At 41.4% G+C, this 20210-nt stretch overlaps 1 protein-coding gene across 5 annotated transcripts in view; it reads left to right on the forward strand.

Annotated features, from left to right (window-relative positions):
* Positions 1-20210, forward strand: part of slc8a4b (solute carrier family 8 member 4b) — a 136370-nt gene that overhangs the window by 46700 nt on the left and 69460 nt on the right. For all 5 annotated transcript variants that reach the window (XM_085137862.1, XM_085137889.1, XM_085137878.1 and 2 more), the window contains exons 2-3: positions 18666-18929; positions 20062-20201. In XM_085137862.1, coding sequence (XP_084993988.1) covers positions 18743-18929; positions 20062-20201 — 327 coding nt within the window. In that variant the 5' untranslated portion in view covers positions 18666-18742. The remainder of the gene's footprint in view (positions 1-18665; positions 18930-20061; positions 20202-20210) is intronic.

The following is a 20210-nucleotide window of genomic DNA, read 5'->3' on the forward strand; positions in this document are numbered from 1 at the left end:
TGGTACGAACGTGATCCGAAGATTCGAAAAAGAAAAAAAAAAGTATGTGTATGGTGCACATGGTCTGTCAATCGGTAGTTATGGCCAGCGCTAGCGGTCCAAGTGGAGGAGCAGAGGAGTTTGCGGCATTTAAGCAGCCCTTTGCTGCCCAATCCGACCGGGCTAAAGCTATTACAAAAGCTGCAGACGAGAGGCCGTATTCCGTTGTGCAAAAGAGATTACATTAGATTATTTATCCCTCGGGTGGGTCCCTCTGGGAAATTCAGTAGCACAGCACCGACAGAAGTTGCAGAATGTGAGCAGAAATATACCATATACACACATATATAAATACAGAGAATACAAAAGGGATAAATAGGAATAAGAATACAAGAAGTATTGTGAGTCTATTACACTGTTGGATATTAACAAAAACTATTGCACAGTGAAAAGGCACTACAGCTTACTTGTCCCCCCCCCCTCCTTTGTCACCATTTCCCCTCCAGCCAGGAGTTAAACAGTTTAATGGCGTGTGGGACAAAGGACTTTTTAAGTCTGCTGGTCCTTGACTTTGGGAGAAGCGACCTCTCACTGAACAGACTCCTCTGGTTGTTTATGGCCATGTGCAGAGGATGCCCAGCATGGTCCATAATGTCCATATTGCACCTTAATTTGTTTTTATATAAGTGTGTGGAATGAGTCTTCAGTTGAATGTTTTTTAATGGGCAAAAAATACTTAAATAAGTAAATGGCGAGTCAAATTTTTGTCTTTTTCTTCTATTTTTGCTGATCCGAAAATTGATCCGATCCGTGACTTAAAACCGTGATCCGATCTGAACCAGGAGACTTTTGAGTTGTTGCACCACTAATTCTTTTAGATGCATTAGTTTTTTTTGTCAAAGGCACGTATATTTCTTTAGAAATCAAGGATAGGCTTTCATTAGTGCATGAAGTCATCTGCAAGCTACTTTGCAACCCTCCTCCATTCTACCTCTACCTTTCTTGTTGTGTCCTTCTTAGCTGTCATATCAGTCTTCGGTGATACCTGTATATTTGTTTCTAGGGTCTTGCTGCTTTTTTCGCCATGTCAGACTTTCCATGCATGAATATGACAGAGCAGGAAAATCCCAGAAAAGAGACATAAATGCTTTTTATAAACTACTATGAGAGAAATCTCCCTTAGATTAATCTTGATAGTCCTGCCTGAAAAGAAGGTTTTGTATATAATTTTGGTCTCCCTGAGTCATTTTCTGTGACCTTTTTTGTAGGTGAAGCCTAAAGGTCCTCCTTATTCCCAGAGTCCCAGTGCCAGTGCGTGATAGTCCCATTCAATAGTCCATCCAAGCATGACAGCAAAGAGTAAGAGGTTTCATGATAGAAGGAAAGAGGGGAAAAAATAGATGTCTATATATAGAAACTGAAAAGTGACAACTAGAAGCATGAAGAGTGTGGAAAATGGCTGCCTTACAGCACATGGTGCTGTTGCCACAGTGACTAATGGGATAACAAACTTATTCTGGCCACATGGGTTGAAGAAAGTCACTCATTCTTTGAGTATGTAAAAGAAGTAGAGGGAGTAAAATCACATCTCGGTGTGATGTTAAAATAAATGTACTGTGTGTGTGGATGTATACTGACAGGTATTCTTTATATATGTATGTGTGTGTATCTGTGTATCTGTGTGTGTGTGTTTGTGTGTGTGTGTGTGGGTGTGTGTAGATGCATCCTCCAGTACTCAGGGATATGAGAGAGATCAGGAGGGATTAATGCAGCTACCAATAACTGCTCTTGCGGTTGCTTTCTCTCCCCTATTCATCCTCATCTTCCCATTGACAATTACACATACATGCACAAGCAAATGACCCGTGTCCCTTTCTGTCTCTTTCTGCATCCTCTAAGCTCACAGTGACAAGAGGATTTTCTTTACACTTTTTATTAAAACTGTTGTTTACTTGCATGAAAGAGTGTCAGGCTAAGATGGGGGGAAAGGGGGACTGCATGCAAAGAATACACCGAGTTACCAGACAAGGGTGTGAGTCAGAAGGAAAGAAGCATGAATGAAATGAAAGAAAAAAATTGGATGAGTAATGTCATAGGTAATGACAAACACAGATTGCAAAAGAGAACATCAGGAGGTGAGCAGAGGCAAAAGAAAGACGCAGGGGAGGAAGTGATTAGGAAGGACGGAAAAGAAAGGAAGAAGCAAACAAGACCAACTTGCATCTGTGCAGTGGTAACATTTTCACTGTGACTGACACACACACACAAACCACATCTGGATTTTGTTGTCAAACTGTGCCACAAGTTCTAATCTAACAGAATCCAGTTCTGATGCTAAAAAATCAGAAATGAACAGTGTTATAAACACTACATAGTGTTTAGTAATTTAATTTTCTCTCCCGATATAGCGGTAATCACTGGACCTTTATCAAGTGCAGTGTTAAATCCAAGATTTTTTGGATGAGCTGTTTTTGTATTTTGGCTAAAACTCAAACTGCCTGCTCAAGCAGTAAAGGGAGGAACACGCATACAGACACCTATGTTGGTTTGGTTGTTTCTATGGGGACATTCATTGCAATTAATGCATTCCCAAGCCTCTTACCGTTAAGTAACCATACAACTAAATGCCAAAACTGCCATAACTTTCAAACAAGCCTGTGAAAAAGAATGGGAGTTAATCGAGAGGTTTGATTATTGGAATTTTTGCCACAATCAGCCCGTTCTACAAGGCCACATTTTCAGCAGGCACATTTAATGAGTCAATCCTTATATTTGTCCTCTTTTCAAAGCAATAAGAGGCCAGAGAAAGCAATAATTCTAATTATTTTAAACTGAAGCAGCAAAAATAACCTGGGTTACACTTTTCTTAAGAGACACTGTAATTAGTCAAATGTAAGACCAGGGAATTAAACCAACCAACAGTGGCACGGGCAAAGGAGGGGTAGGAGGTCTAGGCAGGGTGGCACATACCTCTTCAGTGAAGTATGTGAAAATCCCCTAAATTAAATGGAATGGTTTTCATTTCACCACCATCCAACCAACTTACTATTAATTTAATAAAAATTTCAGCAAGAAAAAATACCAAGATTAAGTGAGGGAAAACACTCTCAGCCTGCGAGCTGTGTATAAATATTAAATGGTATTTGTGCAAGCTAAACAGTAATGCAAATATCTTAAAACACATCTGGTAGTCTTTAGAGGTGGGAAGTAACAAGGAACAAGTATTTTGTTACTTCTATTTTGTCACTGTACTTTGTCACACTTAAAATAAGACACAATTAGCTACAGAGTAACATTTCAGTGAGATATAGTAACTTGTTTTTAGACAGTACATCTTGGATCTGGAGAATTTTCACTTCTTCTATTGGCAGATTTTTTTTCACTTAATACTTAATAAGATACTTTTGCTTGAAATAAGGGGGAAAAAATCTGCCAATGAAAATTCTTAGATGAGATATTTTGACTAGATATTAGACCAGGGGTAGGCAACTCCAGGCCTCGAGTGCCGGTGTCCTCCAGGTTTTAGATGTGTCCTTGATCCAACACAGCTGATTCAAATGGTTAAATTACCTCCTCAACATGTCTTGAAGTTCTCCAGAGGCCTGGGAATGAACTAATGATTTGACTCAGGTGTGTTGACACAGGGTGATGTCTAAAACCTGCAGGACACCGGCACTTGAGGCCTGGAGTTGCCTACCCCTGTATTAGACAAATATACTTGGTAAGATTTTGAGTTTTTGCAGTGTATTTGTAGTCTACAGCTCTGATGTTATATTCAAAATGGCCCAAGTCTGAGATGGGAAAAGTCGTGTTGTTTTCCCTTATGGTCGCTGCTTAATGTGTTTTACCAGAGAGCAAAAAGCCCAGTAGACTTTTGACCACTAGCCACAAAATTTAAAATTCACATTAAGCTAATTCTCCTTGAAGACATTCATCTCATTTATTCATTTTAATGGAGTTTGTTCACTCATCTAAAACCGCAAAAAAAAAAAAAAAAGAAAGTTGAACCCGCCTCAGCTTTTACTGCAGCTTCATATCAGTGTGTGCTCAGTTGGGCATGTAGATAAGACAAGCTAAAGTAAGCAAAGCTAAACTAAGATAAGATAAGACAGAAAACATGTAAGCATGTATTCTTGGTCAGACACTTTGTAAAATGAACACCATTTATTCTAACCTTTTATATCTTTATGGCAAAAAAAGCATCTTATTGTAACTGCATTTTGCTGCTGCTTTCTTTTATAAAGAAGGAAGCGCTTTAAAAAACATTGTCAAATCTGTTGATTAGGAATACTTTCCCGTGATTAAAAATAGAGAAAAGTTCATTAGATTAACTATTATAAACTATTATATTACATTATAAGTATTTAAAACTATTGACTATTGCAATAAAAACTTTTGCACCTCTTAAATTCCCACTGTTATCCAATGCTGTCCAAACTACCAGGCACCAGCACCATTCAGTAAATGTTTGTATGCAGTAGCTCAGCAAGTAATATCTAATGTGTTATATATTATCAAAGGCACTGACCGGCATCTCATAGCATAAGAAATCCTTTGGTGCTCTTTGCTATGACTCAATGATGAGTTTTGCAGGGACATATTTTGGCAAAAGAAAGTTTAAAACACAGAGCTCTCGAATGGGAGAGCAACCCCCGTCTGACTCTTTTATATTATGATGATTTAAGTTTCAGTTTAGCCTCAAGTTTAGTCCTTCCTATATTTCTGAGTGTTTTGGGTTTCCCACGTTACGGTTATTTCTCTGTGAGGTTCCTCTTGTGTCTTTGTCTCACCCCGTGTCGCCTGTGCGACTCTGTGGTATCGTTGTGTTCCTCAGTTCTCTCGTCCAGGTCTCACGTTCTGGCTTCCCTGTGTTTTGTGTTTTAACTTTGTTTTAATTTGCCCAGTTTGGTTAGTTAGTCAAGTCTTGGTTTCTTGTTTTGCCTTCTATTTGTATTATCATCCAGCCTTTGATAAACAGCTCGCTTTTTGTTCAACATCACTCTCGCCTTCAGGCGTCTGCGTTTGGGTCCACCTCCTCTCTCCGGCAGATCGTGACACTTGTAAAATTCACCACCCCTCCTAGACCTTAATGCAGACTTAAGACCTCTTTAAAATTTGCGTACAATATTGCAAAGGCCCATGTGTTAAGTTACCAGTTCTGGCTCTGGGATGAGGATGCATTGCCTCATTAACTACACTGGTAGTTATACAGTTAGAATTACAGTGAAAGATGTTAACTCTCCTTGTGATATCTGTATTTGCATTTCACTTAAAAAGTCATCTATGGAGCAAAAAAAATCACAGCTGCATATTATTACTTTTTGCATGCTGCTTGATTAGCTACACACACTCACACACAATAGAATAGAATAGAATAGAATAGAATAGAATAGAATAGAATAGCCTTTATTGTCATTGTACAAAGTACAACGAAATTGGAGTGCCACTCCCTTGGTGCAAAATGCAAAATAAATATAAATGTAAAATATAAAAAGTACAATAAAACAACCGTAGTACTCAGACAATATTAAGTACAATATATACAGGATAGCAGCATAATATAGTGACAATGGCAAGTATAGTTAAGCAGGTTTAATTGTTTTGTGCTTATTTACTACGGTGATAGCTCTGGGAAAGAAGCTATCCCTGAATCTGTTTGTCCTGGTTTTATGTGACCTGTACCGTCGGCCTGACGGTAATAGTTCAAACAGTTGATTACTGGGGTGAGAGTAGTCCTTAATGATATTGCCAGCTCTGCTGAGGTATCGGGAGTTTGCAATGGCCTCCAGACTGGGCAGAGAGCAGCCAGTAATCTTCTGGGCTATATACTGAATATGCATGGCCACCTCTGCCACTGGCAAAAATCAGCCTTATTTATGCATTCAAACAAATTAATTTCCTCCGAAGTTCTTCAGTGCTTCTCGTATCTGACACACACAACGTAGGACAACGAACTAACTTTAAAAACGTCCACAAACACCCAAATGGACATAGACGTCCCCCACACAGCAAGCATAATCATATCATGCATCATCTTTTCTTGTATTAATGTCACAGCCCATTAAAACCATTTTCAGCTTATTTGGCTAATGTTCATGCCTACACAAAATTTCACATGTTACGCAGCAAAGCGAAGAGGGAACAGATAGTGAGGAAGGAAACGGAAAGTGAGAACTTGGACTGCAGGCCCATATCTTTCTAGTCTACGCAGTCTTATGTGGCATAACAACATGTAACAGCAAGAGTTGGACCACAATAAAAACTACAACAAACAAAATTAAATATAAAGGAAAAGGAAGAGAGTGGAGATGTTTTGCCACTTCAGACAGGATAGTATTAACCGACACTGACTCGATACCCTGTGGTGAGATTTGTACGGTGCTCTTTTTTTGGCAGTACAAAAAATGCCAAGATTGCTCTACCCATGAACTTCACTTCACCACTTAAATTATTCAGAGGCCAAAAAAAACCCCCACTTACCATAAAGCCACATGACAAAAACAGGAACTGTTTTTAAATTCATATCACTACTTTTTTGACAGATAAAGGAAGCAGAATAAATGTAAGAGTAAAGGAGAAAGAGAGAAGTTGTACCAAGAGCCATGGGATTGCACGTGAGCTTGCTTTGTCTCTGATTAACCTTTTGACCTCAGCCATAGGCGCAATTGCTATAAATCATTACATCTCACACTGATATATGTACAAGCACATCTCTCCAATTTGTGTCAGCTTATGGGTCTCATGAGTGTGCCAGTGTGTGCGCCGGTATTAGTTACATTGTGGGGACCTAAATGTGTTTGTCTCATTCTGGGGACTCATCTTTATGGGGACAAAAGCCAAGCACCCATAGTACAAACCATTACAAACCATTAAATTCGAAGGTGAAGACATGTTTCAAGGTTCAGGACGAATAGATTTCAGTTAAGGTTAACTTAAGTAGACATGGTTCAGGTTCAAGCAGCTCAACAGACAATGAATATAAGTCAATGTAATGTCCTCTGAAGTCATGAAAACAAGATTGTGTGTATAAAAGTGTGCGTTTGTCCTCAGGGTGATGGATAAGCCCGAGGCAGCTCGATGTTGAGCACAGTCCTATAGGGAGAAACATTGAGTGACCAGACGAGTACTGACCACACACATGCACACCCTTAGCGACATACTAACAAACTCTCCTGAACGCCTGCAGCTGTTGGCCTGTGAAGTATTTGGGCAGATAAACTTCAAAGATAAACGCGTCTCCAACTGCATTTGAGTTTAAAAATACATATTCAGTGTTTGTCGTTTTGCTGAGATCCCGCTTCAAGAAATAATTGGCTAACCGTTTACACCTTTTTCACATTACAGGTCTGTAGTGACCTGCCTTCAGATATTCACTGTTACAAGTTTTCGTGTCATTCTCCTAAACTGAAGGCGGATGAGGAATAGGTAAGATCCGGTGGGATGCATTTGTGAGCATTGCAAATACTTTTGATGCAGCATTTCTCTCTGTGGATGCACCGTCCTCAATCACAGCTACAGTTCCTCCGATCCGAGCTTGAATCATACATTCATTTTATAAATGCATTGAGTTGAATATAACACTGCAAAACCCAGAATATGGATTTAATAGCTAGCTTTCAGTCATTATCCTCTTTGGAATTACAGATACACGGACACACGGATCTTTAATCCAAAGCTCGCTGAAGCATGTGCAACACTTTACGGTGACTTATAAAGTTATTTAGAGGCTTCCTATGTCACTTCTTTCCATTCAGCGTGCATTACTATCACTTTAAAATCTGCACCATGCTCTGGAGATTGTGGAGCACTTTACAGCATTCTCTAACACACTTGGACAGCTGTATCCACGGCCCAGTAGGCCGCATTCACTATTGCCCTTAAATCTACCTAATTATGCATCCCATGAGCTCTTCAGCCACTCGATAGCTGTAATCTCGGAGCCACACACACTCTGCTTCTCTTTCTCCACGACTTTCTACATCTCTTTTCATCTCCTCTCCTCATTTCTTGGGTTATCTTTATTACCCTGCACGCTTTTGTGCTTTCTCCTCTTCCATGCCACCCCCCTGCTCCCCACTTGCGTCATCCTCATCTTACGTTTAATCTTGTCCTTCCCGAGAAACCAAGCTGTTCTAGCAACATGTCCCTCAGGCCAATGTGACCACTACCTCCTGGGTTCACCTCTCGGTCTTATTGCATACTTCCCCGTCTTGCTACGTCACCCCTCCACCCTGCCGCCAAACCCCCTCTACCTCTTTCCCTGCAAGCCTTGAACTTGACTCAGCCAATAATTAGTCATGCATGCATTTCATTTTTCACACAAACACAATATTAACATCGCACCCATTTACACCCAGTAAACTCTGGCGCACAGCACGGCACCAGTTAATTTGCAGAGTTCAATCCATGCACATTCAACCATAAACACAAATACTCTAAAGACATAGTTATGGTGGATTCTTCTTGCTCTCTGTCATTCTTTGTGAAGAAGTGAGGACACTTTTGTTTGAGACAAAATGAAAGAATAGATTCAAGAGGTGAAAAAGATTGTGAAAAGTGAGATTCAATAATATTAGCATTGGTTTGTCTATAGCTCCATTTTTGGAGAATGCACAAACGTGAAGTTCAGACTGAAAGGAGATACAGTCAGCAATACCAGAAAGATCTGCAACAAAGGCTTAAGGCTTATCAGATTTAAGAAAATATCAGAAAATTGATCTGTTTTTATATTCAGTCCTAATGAAGATAAAGATTTATCCTAACTAACTAACCAACTCCAGATCTTTTGAACAAAAACTTACCAGGAGGTCTCATTCTGCACGATAAGGCTTCATCTGAAATTATATACGATTAGTATCCACATCCATTTTTTCTTTTAAATGTAAAATTAAAATCTTATAGTCTTACGTCCCCTTTAACACTCAAGTAGTTAAGGTGCAGATAGATGTCGCTAACTGTGACCAATCCTTTAAACAGCACCGCGGTTCAGCTTTACGTTGACATCATTCATGGTAGGGCGACTTTGTTGATAGCGATAGAAACTGAGTTCAGTATATAAATTACATGCTTAACAATAATTATACCTGCAAGCCTCAGGTCTGGCAAGAAAGAGAATGAAGCTGTTTATATGAACAGCGAGTAAAACTTAATAACAAGGAGGATGCGGACGAGTCTGGAGGGGTGGCATAATAAAGGTAGCAAGAGATGAGAAGATAAAAATGCCCATCCTGACAAGTAATATTTCTACCTACATGCCACACATCGGCTTTCTTTCTAACCTTCAAAACAGCACACACCACAGCCGTGCCATAAAACCAAGACATAGCCTGGGATTTAAAGGGAGATAGCAAATAGAGAATGCAATGAAATGCATATTTGCAGTCCTCAGAGAGTACATAAATCTGGGTCTGGCCACTCCTGTGTTGTATTTGTATAAAGCTTTTATCTGAAAGAGCAGCAACATATTAAAGTACTGCCACACAACCCTCACATTTCAGCAAAGCACCTTTTCTCACAGCTGCTTTTGATGACATACCACTTTGGCTCATTATTTAAACAAAATTTTATGTGGTGTGTTTAGCTGGGGTTGTGCTAGCTATGTGAAAATAAGGCGTTTTAGAACTGAAGAGAAGGGGAGCTTGACACCAGTGCAGCCGGTTGAATCAAATGTCATTTGTTCCTAACACAACAGTGTCTGTGTGTGTCTGTGTGCATGTGCGTCTATTTGTTGTGATGTGCTCTGTCAAAAAAGGCAGATCAACAAAAGACAGCTGATGCAAATCGACAATCATAGTCAATTGTCTCGCTGCTTCCATTAAGCGGGCTGAAGCTTGTGACGTGCTTTAGAGAGCGTGTGAACACGAAGGCTGTCTGCCTTCATCTAATCTTCCAGTCTCTCTACTTAAAGCTGGTTAATTCGTCCATCCCTGTGGTTAGATTTTGTCCTCTGATAGTTAAGCGGCAAAAAGAACGAACAACAGGTGTATCTGCTTAGATCTGTCTGATTGTAGTGTAGAATAGGAACTGTGTTGTTTGCTGGTTTCAAATAAAGTTAAAATTGTAGATTGTACAATTGTATCGCTAAAAGAGTTGACCCGTTTGCAAATTATTGCACGAAGACGATGGTCATGGCAGTGTAACTCTGGCTTGGGTGTAAAGCAGGTCATCTGCGAACCGCAAGGTTGGTAGTTCAATCCCTGGCTGCTCTAGTCTGTATTGCAAAATTTCCTCGGGCAAGATACTGAACCCTGAGTTGCTCCTGATGAGCCCTTGACTACTAAAACAGAGCAGTCTAAGCACTCTATAAGAGAGATAATTGCTATTTCTATAAAAGATGGATATAGCTTCCATGTCTGAAAAGTGAGATTTATATAAAATTTCCTAATGGCCAGAAGGGAGCGACTTCATTGGCTGCAAAAAGAAGTCGTGTAGAAGTCAAGGAGAAAATGGCTTTGGTTCCTTTCATCCATCAGTAAACACTTTCTTGACTGGTTTATGATCTCTGTTACTAGTTTGAAGTCTTACTCAGTGCACATGATGTTCATTTTATACATTTTGTGCCCACTTGGAGTAAAATAAATGATAAAGAGGTCACTACCATTCAACTGTGCAGAGCCCCTCGTTTTCTCGGTCAGATCCACCGCTTGCTCGTTATGTCTCGTTTCAAGATCTCAGATGTGACAGAAAAATGTTCAGCCTCTAAAAGAGGACTGCACAAAGCAGTGGGCGATGTTACAGTGTTTACTGTCACCTTTAAAATTTTGTGGTTGCACCTGATTGTATCAACTCTTTGTATGTACGAAGGCAGGGTGTACACCTCACCCCTGGCGTCGTTGCCCACCTCTCAATTTTAAATACACGTAGACACTGAGGGCTATCAGGAGGGGCTATGCGCTTACCTGCTGCTCTCTGGCAGGTAGCTCCATGCCCTCCTGGGTTTTAAAGGCACCTTAGAACACACATATATCAACACTACATATGAGCGGGTGGAGGGAGGTTTGGAGTCTTCTCACACCCCCGTTCTCTGCGACCTGCTGGAGCGGGGGGGCCAGGAGGAGGAGTTGGCCGTCCGACTGGGGTCTGGAAAGTGGGGCCTCCCTGCTGCTGCGGAGTCGGGGCGGTCTGCTTCTCCCCACCGCAGGAAAAAGGGTAACACCACCTGGGTTTGGGTGCAGTTTCCCCCTCCTAGACCTGGGGCTTAGAGTATGCTTGGGGAGTGTGATAGTGTGTACAGTGTCTCTCTATGTCTGTCTCCACGTTGGTTGAGTGTTGAGTAAGTGCATATGAGAGCATGAGGGTGGGAATGGATGTTTGTATGTCTGTGTCTATATGTCAGGTTGGGTATCAGACGCCACCTCTCTGGGGACATCTCAGGCCCTCTAAGGTTTGGAGGCCTATCTCCCCCCACCACTTCTCCTGCCAGTGGCAGACGCCCTCAGACATCGGTGTGTTGGTGGTTCTTTGTGTCCGGGGATGGGCGCCCAGGTACACACCAGCTCACTCCTTGGTGGCTGCTTATCGGGGCCTGGAGCCTGGGGCTCGCTCGGGCCACTTTGGGTGTGGGGTGCCCTCGGACTCTCGGCCTGGGGCTCGGTCACTCTGGCACAGCTGGCGGCCAGTGGAGCTCACGGGCACGTCACTGCAACCCCCCCTGGCTTCTGCTCCGTGGCTGCTGAGTGACCAATCATCTGGGACTCTCCTCAGCTCTTTCTGGGACAGTGGCGCAGCTGCCCCTCTGTTGGTCTTCCTTGGTCTCTTGTGTTCTGGGGGCTTCTGGATGTCTGGAGTCTTGATCTCCTCCATACCTGCTTCATGCCCTGGTGGACGGGGCAGTGGCCCCCCACACCCTCTAGCAGATCATTACATGAAGGAACCTTTTAAAAACAAGCGCGCTCATGCTCACAGGTGTACACACGGGTGCTCACACACACAAACTACACCCTTTTTGGCTCCTACCTTAAAGCACACTGTGTGCTGTCGAGCTTACGTGCTGCACAATAATATTTAATATTTAGTATTTACTGTTATATTCACATATATCATCATGATGTTGTTTATTCTATTGCTCTTGTTTTCTACTGCTTATTTTCTTTCTCAACAGGTGATCCAGGTGATTGATATATGTATTTTTTTTGTCTGCTTATTTAGTTGGTTTTTGTTTTTTTGCCCTTTATCCCCTTCCCTCTTCTCCGCTGTTTTTTCCCCCTCTTCCTTTCTCCCTTTTCTTTTCCTCATTCAAGTCTGTCCCGTATCTAGCAAGTGAAAATAAAAAATAAATAAAATAAACAATAAAAGGTGAATCAAATAGACCATTACAGCAAGGCTGGGATGGTCAATTTGGTAAAGTAAATCCGTTGGGCATCTTTCTTCGCCTTTAGACAATAATTCTGATGGCAAAACAACCAAACGGGACAGGCAAAGGCAGTCTGGAGGAACAGCAGAGTCTACCGCTGCACGCTGAATCCCTGTAAAGAGAACTGATTACAAAGTGTGCAAACACTGAATGGCATTTAATGAAAAATGTAGACCATGTAGTCCTTTCATCCTTGTAATTGCAGTGGCATCCAACACTTGCGACAAGCATCAAACAATGATCGAATTTACTGGTATTTTCACACATTCCTAAGTTCACACGAACACCTGTCGGCTTGAGTGAAAGCAGAAAAAGCCATTTGGCAGGAGTGTGTCTGTGCTTGTGTGTGAATCAGCGCAGCCGAGTATTTGTCTCTGTGCCAGTGCATGTGTTGATATTCTAATTTACACACACACAAGCATTGCTTTAATGTCAGAAGAGATCATTTTGTGTGTGTGATAAGTCAGAATGATTCAGTTCTTACACAAAGTCTTGAGGGAATAAGGAACAAATGCAGCACAAACATAAGCACCAGGGTTAAGAAGTCATTCGGAGCCTCGGACTTGGCCTCAAGCCTCGAGGAAAATCCGACTAACACAATAAAAATGCAATTTTTCCTCTGCTTATACTCCAGTAATTTGTATTAGGTCTTACGAACAAAGCCCCTTGTAATAAACATTAAGTGGACAACTTTTGGGAAAACAAACAGTAAATGTGTTTTTTCCTGGTGTAATAAAAGATGACTGAGGGTTACATGTTCTTAGGGTCCTACTTTCAGTCGGTACAATCTCCTATTATTCTGCTCATCTTTCCTTTTCTAATCTGTGTGCCGACATCTCTGTTTGCACATTATCACTTAAAGGTTGATTTAAGAATGCTCCTTAAATTAGAAAGCATCTCAACTCAGCCCTGGAAAAGGCTAATACAAATAATACAATACAAATTAGAAGAAACTTGACACAAATCGAGCTGGTAAGCTTCAGCTACGGCTACATGAAGCCACATCTGTTTATTTCTACATTTAGCCCCTGCGTTTGTGTTTGTGAAAGCCCATCCAGAGGCTCTCACCAGACATTTAGAGCTGAAATCTATATAAGACTAAGGGGACTTTTTTACCCATAATTCCCTCCATTACCAGCGTTTGCACCAGCATGAACTGTGTAGATATTTTAAGTTGTAAGAGCTTTAGATTTGTTTACCGATCAGGATGATATAAAAGGAGCAGGGATGTTGAACTAAAAGGAGGTGTGAAAGAGTGGTTTAGCGGGGGATATTAAGAGGTGCTTGAGACGTGAAGTGGTGACAGTCCATGTGGGCAGAGAGAGAGAGAGACAGAGGACAACAGGACATTGACGTGGAGACATGAGGGTGCAGGAGGCGTGGGTGACTGACAACGAAGCTGAGAGGGAGATGGAAAAGGAGATCAAGCAAGTAAGAGAAAAACAGGAAATAAAGGATCAGAAATTAGCTTTAGGGACCTTTTCAGCAGCAACGCGATGATTATGACTTAAAATGATCCAACTACTACTGTGAAAAATCTAGAAACAAAAATATACCACTCACTATTGCTGAATAGAAATTCAGAAATTCATCTTCATATTTTCATATGTTGTCAGAAATCTGTAGACCAGCTGTTGATGTGAGCTACTCCTGTTTGTGCTGTTGTTAGCCTGCTAGCTTATCTCCTGCCTGGAGGAGTTGGAAGTCCTAACATGCAATGAATGTTTTCAAGTTTCAAGTTTTATTTGTCATATGCAAGTTAGCACAGGGTCAACATTGCAATGAAATGTGTTTGACAAGCAGCAGTCACTCAGCAGCATGATACAGTACAGAAAATATAATAAAATATAATAAAATAAAATATAAAAATATAAAAATAGTAAGGAGCTAAATATTAGAGAGACATGGTAAAAGAGAAAAGATGACTAAATATATATGTATCTATAGATATAAATATATGTACACTAGTGATTAAATAAGAAAATCTTGAAAAGAAATATGACGGGAGGGCAGATGGGATATTGCACAGGAATGAGCAGCAGAAAATTACAGTATTGTACTTTTAAATATAAATATCAATGACAATAAAGTGAAGTGACCAGTGCACATTAAACAGAGTACTTGTGAAGCTGCAGGGTAGCTTCTGAGTGCTGTGTTGTGTGTGTTTAAGTGTTGTGGTTGAGGTGTCGTATGGCTTGGTGGTAAAAACTGTTTTTAAGTCTTGTAGTCTGAGCAGACAGACTCCTGTAACTTCTGCCAGATGGTAACAAGGAGAACAGCTGACGTGCTGGGTGGCTGTGGTCCTTGATGATGCTGTGTGCTTTACGGAGGCATCGCTGGAGGTAAATGTCCTGAATGGCAGGAAGCCTCGTGCCAGTGATGTGCTCTGCTGCCTTCACCACCCTCTGTAGTGATTTACGGCTGCTGGCAGAGCAGCTTCCGTACCAAACTGTGATGCAGCTCGTCAGCAAGCTCTCAATTGCACACCTGTAAAAATTTGAGGTGATGTTGGCGTTCATGCTAAACTTCCTCAGCCTCCTCAGGAAGTAAAGCCGCTGGCAAGCTTTCCTGATAGCAGTGTCTGTGTGAAGGGTCCAGGAGAAGTCCTCTGTGATGTTGACTCCAAGGAACTTGAAGCTGCTGACCCTTTCGACCTTGACACCGTTGATGTGGATGGGCTGGTGTTCTCTGACTGGTCGTTTCCGGTAGTCCACTATCATCTCTCTAGTTTTGCTGATGTTGAGAGTCAGGTTATTTTCCAGGCACCACTCGTACAGCGCCATCACCTCCTCTCTATAGGCCGTCTCATCATTGCCTGTGATGAGGCCTATGATGGTTGTGTCATCAGCAAACTTGATGATGGTGTTGGACTCGTGTTTAGCAACACAGTCGTGTGTGAACAGGGAATATAGGAGGGGGCTAAGCACACAACCCTGTGGCGTACCTGTGTTTAAGATGAGTGATGAGGAGGTGTGCTTACCAACTCTCACCACCTGGGGCCTGTTTGTGAGGAAGTTTAGAATCCATCTGCAGATTGGTGTTCCCAGCCCAAGGTCGACGAGCTTCGTGGCAAGTTTCGAGGGGATGATGGTGTTAAATGCAGAGCTGTAGTCGATGAAGAGCATCCTTGCATATGTATTCCCTTTTTCCAGGTGAGTGAGGGTGGTGTGCGTTGCCAGGGCGATGGCATCCTCTGTGGCTCTGTTTGTCCGATAGGCAAACTGAAGAGGGTCGAGTGTGTCAGGGAGGGAGGAGTAGATGTGACCTTTGACCAGCCGCTCCAGGCACTTCATGATGACGGATGTCAGTGCAACAGGACGGTAGTCAATGTGCATGCTTTTAACATTGTAAACTTGGACCATTTAACATGGGAGGCTATGAGGATTGTCTCCGTTTATCACTGCTGCGTGGCTGTAGGCCCACAGGTGAAAAGTCACATGCTGAAGGCTGGATTACTAACGAGCAAGGCAGGAAGTGCCCGAGAACTGAGAGCCTCCAGGGCTCTGGGCGCACGGCGTATTGCAACACAAAAGGACATTATGAAGCAGAAATGATAAAGGGAGTTAAAGGATTTTGCATATGAATGTATACAGATCTGAACAGAGACTTTTATCTAAGCCTGTGAACAAATTTTTAAAAAAGAAAAAGCTTTTGTTGCTCCAGAGGGAGTGGTGTGAAGTCTGACAAACAGCCGCAAGGAGTCGGTGCTGAAGACTACAAGTAGAAACTGAAAAAAAGTTTGAGTGCACAAAAAAGTGAGCTTCCCCAATATCTCATCTCTGCTCAAGGCTACGATAGGTTTTACATGCATAAGTGAAGTATATTCACGTCTAATTCAATGACTGCGTGTCTAATTAATAATTTTTTTGCATGTAATTTGTACAGTATTTTTTTCTTTCTTATTTTCTTTTCTAAATGTACTTGTATATTGTTCACATGTTGAAATAAATTACCAAAAAAAAAAAAAAAAAACCAAGATAAAGACCCTCAGAGAATAACGTGTGTACAGAGTTGCCAAAACACATTTTAGTACCAGGAGGACGTGCATGATTTCTAAACATAATCCTGAGATGTGACCACTGAAAACAAAACCAAGCATGCTGCAATGCAGGAGTGAAGTCATTTTTGGTTAAAAGGGACAAAAAATAAATACTGAAAAAGAAAAGGGAGCGTTAGAAGAAGACGGCGGAGGAGAGAAGTGACTTAAAGTGACAGGTTGTTGTCAGAGCGGCGAGACCCTGGAAGATAGATTAAGACAGGGTCAGCAACTTGACGCTAATGTCACGACTCATGACTAACCGCGGCTGTGTGTGTGTAAAAACAGGGTCAGCAGTTTTTATTCGTCCAGAGTGGACTAACCCAGAGAGTGGAGCGTGTGTGTGTTTGTTTGAGAGGATGTCAGTACGAGGCCAGGAACTTCTGCACCATGAGGGTGCTTGACACAGTTTGTGCATTTGGGTGTTTTTTGTGTATTGGTGCATGTGTGCGTGTCTGTCTCCATGACCGTTTGCACTTGTTTGACCTAACGCTGTCTGGTCAAACCATTTCGCTTCGCTTTGTTTTGGTGCATTTTTCCCTCACAAACCGTTCACCCTGAACAGCCACTTGTACTCCTCGTCACAAAAACAGATTGCTGTTGTGTCTCTGCTGTCGACTGCTTGTTTCCAGCTTAGCTTATGTTCGCTGCCAGAGAAATGTGCAGCAAAGAGCGCCATTTAAAGCTGCTCTTTGTTTTAAATGCTGCAGTAACTTGCGTGTAAAGAGTCAAAATTCACACATGAAAGACTACAATCAAGGCCAATGGTGGAAACAGAAAAATGCCCAAATTTAAAGGAATCAGTGCTAAATGTTGCTACATTCAAATTCAGAGTTTTATTTGTTCGGTCTTCTATAGCAGGGAGTGAAATTGCAATCTTTAAATCTAGGGATGGATTGATCCATTTTGGCGAGAGATATTTAATTCACTTCAGTTTTATTTATATAGCCCTAAATCACAACAAGGCACTTTATATTGTAAGGTAAAGACCCTATAATAATTCAGAGAAACCCCAATAATCAGACCACCCCTATATATGAGCAAGCACTTGGCGATAGTAGGAAAGAAAAACTCCCCTTTAACAGGAAGAAACTTCCAACAGAACCAGTGTCAGGGCGGGGCAACCGTCTCCCACAACTGGCTGTGGGTGTGAGAAGAATGATTACATGCAGAGCAGTGTAGAGACAGTAAACAGCAATAACACAATGTCACATTGCAAACATGGCAAGGCAAACATTTCTTGTTTGGGGCTATCTACTTATTAAATTAAGTATTTTAGATTTTAGCTCTGTTTTGGTCTCCACCTATTCCTGAAAAAAGTAACATGCGCCGTAGCTAAGAGCTCAAATTGCGTCCCTCATATAAGATTTGACTGTTTAATGCAGAAAAGAGTCTGTAGAACAGTTTTATTAAAGGACCCTGGATGTTTTAGCTATTCTGGGGCCATCCACTCTGTCCACTGTAACTGGTGCCTTTAAAAGAGTAAATGAACGAGCCAATTTGTTGATGGTGGGGATACGCGGAGCATGCTGATCATTGTACTAGACAGACAGCAAACAAGCCACAAGAGACACAAAAGTTACTGATTTCTTTTTCTGCAATGAAAACATCCCCTGTGGATTTCTCCAGGACTGATTCTGACCAGAATTGATTGTGTTCTCATGAAAGCACAACCATCGTCTGTGATTGCAGTTTTCCAAGGGTGCTTTTGTTAATTATTTATTATCAAAATAGAGTTTTTGTGCTCATATTTTAGCAATGGAACATGTAACTGTGTAGCAATCTCCAAGTTCTTACTGTCTGCTTTGCTTCAAAGCCGCTATTGACTGTTCTGTAGTGATTGATTTTTTTCATCTGGGTTCTCGAGCAGCTCCAGCTGGCTACATCTGCTTCAGCTTCATTGTTTTAACTTCATTACAGATGCTGGCTACAAGTGCATCATTATTTACAGCACTTCTACAGACTCTTTCTGTTTAAACTTCTCTTTAAGTAATGACTTTCCATTATTGCTTTTATTGCTTTTTCATTTCATTGTATCTGTTCAAATGCGTTGTGAAGCACTTTGCAACTATGTTCTATTGACTTCTAGGAAGAAAAAAAGTCGTCACACATATAAGGTTTCGCTGACAGCTCACCTGAGCTGTTTTCCTCACATGTTTCAGAACGTTTTAATTGAACACACCTAACAATTATTTTCATACTGAATACAATTAAGTGAACTGAAACAGTTCGTGTGAAAATTCATAAATAGGTGTTAATCAACAGTGAAGTAATCCACCCTTCTCTGTCTATCTCCAGGTTTTAGGTATCGACCTACACTGAGCTGACCCAGAGCACAACTCGGTAGAGTCCAGTGAAGGTCCACATCAGCAGAAATGGCTCCAGCAGCCATGTCTAAGCCTCCGTCCTCTCTCAACTCACTCCGCCCTTTCCACTTTTCTCCCTCTTCTTTCCTTCTCTGCCTCCTTCTCTCCTTCTTTTTGTTGCTGTCATGCCCTGGATCGGTCAGTGCAGGTGCCGGAAAGAAAAACTGTTCCTCTGGTGGAGACCCCTGTCAGGAAGGTGGGTCTGTGAGAAAACTGCAGTTTAATGTGAAAGAAGCACTGTAAAGAAGTAAAGAAGCACTGACATGATTAGACTTCTGCATGTAAGCCTCTCAGTGAGTGCAGTGAACTGAGAGGGTTCAATAAAATGGGTTACGCCTCTAGTTTGGCTGCCTGTGTACCAGCCAAGTTTTTGCAATCAGGAGAAGCGATAAACATAACGATCAGCCTGACACTCAACACATTTTCTCCTTCGCTGATTATGGAGTATTAACATGCTAGGGAACACCGCCTCAGCGTATGGAGCTCAACATTTTTGAAGCAGTGTTGAATCATCCTGACAGTGAACAGAACAAAAAGCAGCCAGCAGCCAAAGATGAGGATTGGATGTCCTTCTAGAAGCCTGGAGAACTAAAGCAGAACTATAACCGTCGAGCTTGTTAGAATCGCATGAACTGTGCTGTTGTTTTATATACTTTTGCACATTTTTCATTTTCTTAGCAAAATATTAAAAAATGAAGCATGACGCAAACGTTTTGCACAGTATTGTGTATTTCTCTTATGATACCACTTAATTATTCTAAACCAAGTAGTATAACTTCTTATAACAGCATAGTCCATTCCAAATTTCCCCTTGTGGGACAATTAAAGGATTATTCTATTCTATTCTATGTCCTGTCCAGATGTGCAAGTAACATTGAAGGGACATATTTGCTAGGTGTCAATGGTCTATGAAAGTGAAAGAAAGTCAGGAGAATATTCACGACAGTCTCACATCAGGCATCAGAAAGGTCTACCAGATGAGCAAAAATGTGCCACCGGTGAGTTAAAAGTGAAATATGTCAATTTAATGCCACAAATCTAGAACGTTGATCACATTGGGGTAAGTTTTCATGCTTTCATTAACTTTAGCAGTTCCACTAAGTTTTAGTAGGACAAATGGGACCATATAGAAAATTTCCCACTTACAATAATCTTTAATGAGGTTATGCTGCCTCTGTGGTTTCCACAACATGCTCACAGTGGCAGGCTTTATAGGATTAGAGAGGCGGAGAATGATTACACAACACTGTTGCAACCAAATATTCCCTGTGATATTGCTGAAAAACGATTTTACCTTTTTCCACCTTTTTCTTTTCTTTTGATTGCAGGAGTGGTGCTGCCTGTCTGGAACCCTCAGAACCCCTCTGTAGGAGATAAAGTGGCACGAGCCATTGTTTACTTTGTAGCACTCATCTACATGTTCCTGGGCATGAGTATTATAGCGGACCGGTTCATGTCTTCTATAGAGGTAAGTCAA

This window comes from Neolamprologus multifasciatus, chromosome 3, assembly GCF_963576455.1.
Source record: "Neolamprologus multifasciatus chromosome 3, fNeoMul1.2, whole genome shotgun sequence".
NCBI lineage: Eukaryota > Metazoa > Chordata > Actinopteri > Cichliformes > Cichlidae > Neolamprologus > Neolamprologus multifasciatus.